A 6,971-nucleotide genomic window follows, 5' to 3' on the forward strand; every position below is an offset into this window, starting at 1 on the left:
TAAATTTATTCTAATCAAAACAAAAAGTAACAATATGATCCATATCTCCTTATAATGAATACAAGATCCAGTTGATAAATGATGAATGGACCCAAGTACTTCTTCCAAAATCTTTAGCATCCCATCCTATATCAATTGAGACAATTTCTCTAACCAAACATCAACACAGTCCAATTCCAAACACACATAAAGTTCATCATTCCATTGATTTATAAAAATTGCATTCTCTTCATTTTCATTCTTAACTTCATTTTTTTAAACCAAGAAGTGATTGGATTGATTCTCTTCTTTCAATTAAAGTTTTGGGTGAAAATGAATATCAGATTCTAATCTCGCTTCCCTAATACATCTAAAAAAATGCTACAAAAGAAAAGAGAAATTCATCTGACTCAAAACTCTTTCTCTCTTTTCAAGCTTAATAAGAGAGAGCTTACCACAACAGCAGATGTACCAATCACAGTAATACCACCTCTTCTTCAAAGACAAACATTCTCAGAAAGTTTACAGGTTTCACAAATGAAAATGGTCATGAACTCATACCTTGTCTGTAGATTAGATGTAAGACGTTGATGTGGATTCTGATTGTTTCTGTGCTTTTTGTTGGTTGTGATTGGGGATTGTCATTCAATCAAATGCTAGGTATGAGTATATTTGGATCTGTTCCAGACCTACTGATCCATAATAAATCATTGATATACTTCCTAACCCTATTATGGATACAGTCAGTCAATCAAAGAATCTATGCAGGAGATATGAAAAGATGTACATAAATGTTTGAACTGATGTCAAATGAAATTTATAAAAATCCTCATACAAACTATAAAGTACTAAAACTGTTGTTTCATTTGAATTTATATCACTTGATGAATATGGACTAAAATGAGCTCTGAAATGAGACCAAAAACATCCTTGTTCATGCTGAAATGATTCAACTGATGCATGTAATCGGCTCCACTTTCCCTAAGTTCATCTGCTGTTGCATATCCATCTCCTTCTTGATTTATTATGTTCTGTTCATCTTCTAAATCATATTGAACTCCAGATGGATTGGATCAATGTCCCATAGATTGTTGTTGTTGTTGTTGTTGGTGTTGCCAAACTGCTACACTATTTGATGGTTCTCCAAAAATAAGTTGTTTGTTGTGAAACTCTACCACTATGTTTAGTTTGACTTTGATTGATCCCGAATGATTGTTTTCAGATAGAATCAGTAGCCGACACTGATCTTGATTACATATTTTGTGATTGTCCATAATCACTAAACAGTCGATTCGGTAAACGTGATGTAGGTAGAAGAAGGTGATGAATCACGTACAAAATCAAATCGTACTGATGGGATACCATTGCCTGTATATGCTGATGTTACTCCCAGAGAAGAAGAGGTGGAAGGCACTGAAACTGAAACTAAGGTAGCACCTCTTGATTTCAACGATGATGCTACTTGTTGTAATCTTTGGAAAAGTTCAGGTTGTAAATCAGTTGTACAGTATTCCTATAAGAATGAAAAATCAAGATTGAATTAGGTTTTTTCAAAATTCAAGACAAAAGAAAAAAACTTTAGAATGATCTTGATTACAATTGCATTTCCTATTCTAAGTTTTGATAAATCTTCGATTGTCGTTTTTGTTTCTGGATTTGATTTCAAATCGGCAGATGTGGGATCACGTTTATCAAATCCTACCAAAGATTCTGAAAGAAACGATTTCAAGAATAAGTTTTAACCTCCATGTTTTCAAAACAATAGAGACTTTCGAGTTGTCAAAGAGCTTACTGAACAATTTATCAATCAAATCAATTGATTTAGGGAAAAGTCCAACACAATCAAGACTATGAGAGTATTGTATCGTTCCATAACAAGATATCACTCCATAAGATGGTTTCAATCCTACTACACACCACAATAAGCTGCAGGTAATCTAGTCAAACCACCTGTAACAGAACCAATTGCACTATTTTGTCAAAAAAGAGATATTATTTCACTTGAATTAGACTCAATTCCGGTCGGGGTTTGTTGACTATGGATTGTGAATCAAGATGAAAAAATCATACGGACAGATCAGAAAGTCCTGAAGCAACAGCGACAACAGATCGACCTGAACTACCACCTGGACTTCAAAATTTTTGATTCCTTGATATTCCATTGGGATTAAGAACTGGACCGAAATGAGAGAATGAACTTGAAGATCTATATATTCAAAAAAATGAGAAAAAATCATCAAGATTTTTTTGAAAGGACAATATCTTAGCCATTCACTTACCCCATTGAAAATTCATGCATATTGGTTTTTCCTAAGATTTTGATACCTGATTTTTTCAACAGGCTTACGACCGTTGAATGGTAAGTAGGTTTGAAATCTAGATCTAAATCAAAAGTAGTCTAATTAGTTATGAAAACCGATCGAAGATCATGAGTTCTTTTAGCTTACCTTTTAAGAATTTTGAAGCACATGTATTTGTTTCATCTTTTACCAAGAATATGTCCTTGATTGAGACTGTTAAACCGTTTAAAGGACCTGCTTGGTTTGATTGAATTGGTGGATCAAATTGTTTGATGAATGGATTGTGTTGATTTAAATGTTTGATGAATCGATTGATTTGTAGTTTTGATTGATCCGGTTTGAATAAAATCATTCATTGAAAGGTTCGTTCATTCAAGAAAGAAAGGAAGAAAGAAACCATTTAACTTTCTTTGGTTTCTGGTTAGCAATCGATTTCCATTCTTCTACTTTAGGTACTACTGCGGTTCTAATTGATTCTTTGACTCGATCTGGTAGTAATGCGCCACCACTTGTTAGATCTGAGACTTCTTCAAATGAGACTGGGATTAAACCAGCTAAAACTGATCAAAATAGAAAACGTTTGGCAACGGTTTTTGATTCGTTGGTGTTAAATCGATAAAGATGAACCCAAGACCACGAAGACAACCAATTGGTTTAGCTCAGACCATTGATGATTGGATCGAGAGATCTAAAAAGTGCAAAGAGGAAGGGATCAGCACTTGTTCTCAAAGAAGAAATCCGAGTAAGAGATGAGACCTTACACCAATGATAGGTTCACCCCTCTTTGCATCAACTTCATCTGGTCTTTCAGCAACAAAATTATGTTGAACCTATAGCAATCAAATGAATCATTAGTATGTAGTATGATCTGGATAATCAAGAAAATAGGAGAATTGAAAACCTACAAAGGCAACAGAGATGAATTCCGCTGTATTATTGATTGTTTCACAAATCGGAACCAAGATGTTGGATCTCAATCATAAGAATAGCAGACTCATGATCCAAATTGTTTGGCGTATTCCATGATTGTTTGTTTCAAGGTTTCTGTAGAAACACAGGCATTAACAAAAACACTTCTGTCTGACTGTTACAAATATATAGCTTACCGGTGAAAATTCCGGATGAATTGGTGGTCGATCTTTGTTTTGTAAATTCACTCTAGCTAAAACAAATCCTTGATAAATGTTTTTCTGATTTATGAAGGTCTTTCAAAACTCCTCAAGGTTGATCAGTTCTTTGGTGGAAAGAGGCGGATAGCCAGCAGGTGATCGAAGTTGAAGTGAAGTGAACCACAACTGAAGTTCCAAATGGTTTATGACGAAGTGAAAAACTTGAAAGTTGCACTAATGGTGAATGTTGTCTGGTATTGTTTGAACTGATGGCTTTCCTTTGATATGAATGATTGATTCAGTATGATGGGGGGATGGATTATGAACCGCTGATTTGATTGGGTTGTGGATAAGCTTGATCACTGGGCAGTCGCAGCCTGTAAAAAACACTTACGTCACAGAAGATGGATGTGATATGAGGATGGAAAGTTATTTTCCCGAGGGCAAAACTTCGGCAGGCAAAAACTCACAGATGTCCCACTGAAAAGTGGAGGTTTTTTCGAGTTTTGTTTGAATTGATGGTTCTCCTTTAATATGAATGATGATATGCTTTGAAGTCATGTATCATCAAAAAAGGTAGAAATTGCAGGGACCCTAATTATTGAAGGACTCGTGGCCTAGTCTGACATCAGTGATGGTCACAATCCAGCACTAACCTGGATATCAAGATGGATAAGCAATATGAATATCTTAGTTAGCAAAGATGGCTTCATACCCTGCTGAAAAAAATGTTGCTTACTGGTTAATATTCACTACGAAAAACCATCTTCGAAGATTGTGAAGCTGAGACGTGACAGTGGGGATGGGTCACGTCACGGGACCCGTGTTGGGAATTTCCAAATGGCCGGGTATAAGATATTGAAGAGGGTTGTTCAATGACTGCCTAACTAATGCAGTATGAAAATCTTAATTAGCAAAGAGGATTCATACTCTTCTAATACTTTTGTTACTCACCGGTGATAGCCTGGTAGATGTTCACTACAAAACACAATCTCTGAAGGTCGCCAAGATTGAAAGTTCATACCCCTATTGGACATTTCGAATGGGCCCGGTGTGGTGATCAGATCACCTTTCAGCTCAGCATTTTATAGCTGAGCTTTGGTGTTAAACCACTCAATCTTTTCATGGTTATCATTTCTTTGTTTTACTCATCGGAACACGCTCTTCTCGCTACAACTGCCTCGAGGTGTAGTTGTGAATTCAATCAAATAAGGATTTTTTTTACTTTAATTCAAGACCAATTTTTTATATTACAATCATCTTGAATGAATCCGGGCAAAGGAAATTACATATATAAAAAAAAGGAAGTTTTTTTTAGATGATCAAATTTAGAAATAAAGTTAATAAAAGAAGCAAAGAAGATAAATTAACAATTTTAAATCATAGTCGAGATGGGATACATGTGGAGGTAAAGAGAAAAGAAAAAGGAGTGGGGGGGTGAGAAGAAGGAGGCGAAAACAAAATTTAATATGAAATCGAATCTCGAGAGCTGGGGATCGATCGATCGGTACCTAGGAAAGAAGATCAAGTCAATAATTAAACTATTAAATGAAGGAGAGTCAGTACAAGATTAAAAGGAAGATAATCAGCAGAGAAAGTGACTTACAGTTGAAGGTTAAAGAAATCGAAATCAAGATTGAGTATAGAAGAGTCATGAAGATCGAGTGAAAGAGGAAAGCTGAAGCTAATACACATTCGTTATTGATGAATTTGGGATGATGAGGGCTGGGAGCGAATCTAAAAAAGTTGTATAGATTAAGAGAAGGGTGAGAGGAAGGTGGAGAAAGAAGAGTTAGTTCATTAAAGAAAGTTAAAGATAAATAGGAAAAGAGAAGTGAAAGACTTACCTCGAATTTGAAGATGTGATCAAGATCGGAGGGAAAGGTTGAAGTGGAGGTGGAGACAAGTTGAGGGTATCAGCACGATTGGTTGGATAAGGGAAGCAATGAAAGAACCTAAATAAAAGATTGGGGAAAGTAAGAGTGAGGTGATCAGCGTGAGTTGGGTAATATAAGGATGAGCAAGAAAGAAAGAAAGAGTACATACCAGTGAACAGGAACCTAAACGAAAATCAAACGGGAATCCGGTTGCGATCGGAGTGAAGTTGAGGAAGAAGGACTTGGCTGGTTCGAGGTTTTTTTGCAGTATAATGAAGGTATAAAAGGGGCTTCTTGAGCGAGTGAAGAGAATGTGTAGAGGAAGAGTGGATTAGTTTTATTTTTAAGATTGTGATCGAGTTCGAGTGATTGATATTAAAAGAGTCTTGAAGAGTTCCTTTTTTTTAAATCTCGAGTGTCTTGTATGTGTTATTAAGATCAGATAAAGTGTCTTGAAGAGTTTATTGAAGTTAAATAAGGCTATCGAGAGTCTTGAGTGTGATCAATTGTGTTCTTGAAACTTGCTGAGTCCAGAGTGTTCGAGTGATTGATATTGGAGTGTCTTGTTGTTGCTGAGCTTGTAGAAGACGTTGGTCTTATTTTATTTTATTTTATTTTTTTATTATTCTATTTGTCAGTACTGTCACTGGTTGTGAAAGCTAAAACAACTCGGGGCCAACCCTGAGCACTGGTTCGAATCCCATCCCTCTCAACAAATCCGTCAATTTTAGAAAAATCCCTTCTGGAAATTCGACTTCGTCAATTATTCGAAACAATTATAAATTGTTAAATTTGGGTCCGAGTACAAATTTTTCTGGAAAATCCCCGCCGCCGACAAAACCATCTTCCCCCTCTCCAATTGTAACAGTACATTGCGGACTCAAAATCCAAAAGTAGTCAAAAATCGAAATTTGCATAACTCCGGCTATAGACGTTGTATAGGCGTGTACTGTACACCGCCAGGCTCCGCCAGACTTTGCGCATCCATCTACGGGATAAACAAGGTTTTGCGGGAAAAATTCGTGAAGATAGAAAGTTGTTAGATTGCTCTGGTTCTTTTCGAACTGCAACAAAAGGTCGAGGGCAGCTTCACCGCACCCGTAGTTTCATCCACTCTCACGAGTGGTGATTCTTACCCTCTCCGGCTCAGCCTACGCTACACTGCGTAGGAGTTCTACACCGGGCTAAAATCAAGCCACCGACTGTGGATAACCAATGCTGAGTCAATCAAATACGGAAGAAGCGTCAGAATATGATCCAGTGAAAATGATACTAAAAGTGATATTTGTGTGACTTATCTGAGGTCAGAAGTTTGTAAACGACCTGTTGGTTCATTTTGAAACTGGCCGGCTTGATGATACGTGAAAACATTACAGATCACTGTACAACTACCATTGGTCTGAGGACGGGCATCAATACATGAATCGTACTGTAGTATACCAAGCAGTGACCGGTTGTGTATCTTGAGAGTAGTTCGTGGGGCAAGACTGATTGCTTGAGAGTCGAAGTGGGCTTTTGAAGATGTGAGGAAGGAGGAGGAAGGTATTGGTCGGTTAGATAATTGTCGGGTGGATAAATGAGGTACCGATGGGTATAATTTTCAGTGTCAATCGACTAAAGGAGGTTTCTGACTCGGAGCAAAACTCTAATACTGGGGGTCAAATGAGTTTTGTTCAAGATTTTGTAAGCGAAGCCGTCCGTTGTTT

The 6,971-nt window shown here is 36.9% G+C and overlaps 2 protein-coding genes across 2 annotated transcripts; both read right to left on the reverse strand.

Moving 5' to 3' along the window:
* Positions 1–1,258: 1,258 nt before the first annotated feature.
* Positions 1,259–2,631, reverse strand: MELLADRAFT_85614 (uncharacterized protein; the record flags this gene model as incomplete). Its single annotated transcript, XM_007419313.1, has 6 exons — positions 1,259–1,492; positions 1,577–1,689; positions 1,772–1,888; positions 2,094–2,110; positions 2,259–2,361; positions 2,427–2,631. The coding sequence occupies 6 exons, from the start codon at positions 2,629–2,631 to the stop codon at positions 1,259–1,261; spliced, it is 789 nt and encodes a 262-aa protein (XP_007419375.1).
* Positions 2,632–2,886: 255 nt separating this feature from the next.
* On the reverse strand, positions 2,887–3,277 carry MELLADRAFT_85615 (uncharacterized protein; the record flags this gene model as incomplete). Its single annotated transcript, XM_007419312.1, has 4 exons — positions 2,887–2,967; positions 3,041–3,109; positions 3,185–3,207; positions 3,274–3,277. The coding sequence occupies 4 exons, from the start codon at positions 3,275–3,277 to the stop codon at positions 2,887–2,889; spliced, it is 177 nt and encodes a 58-aa protein (XP_007419374.1).
* Between the last annotated feature and the right edge of the window lie 3,694 nt (positions 3,278–6,971).

The sequence above is a fragment of the Melampsora larici-populina genome (assembly GCF_000204055.1).
Source record: "Melampsora larici-populina 98AG31 unplaced genomic scaffold MELLAscaffold_158, whole genome shotgun sequence".
NCBI classification, from domain to species: Eukaryota; Fungi; Basidiomycota; class Pucciniomycetes; order Pucciniales; family Melampsoraceae; genus Melampsora; species Melampsora laricis-populina.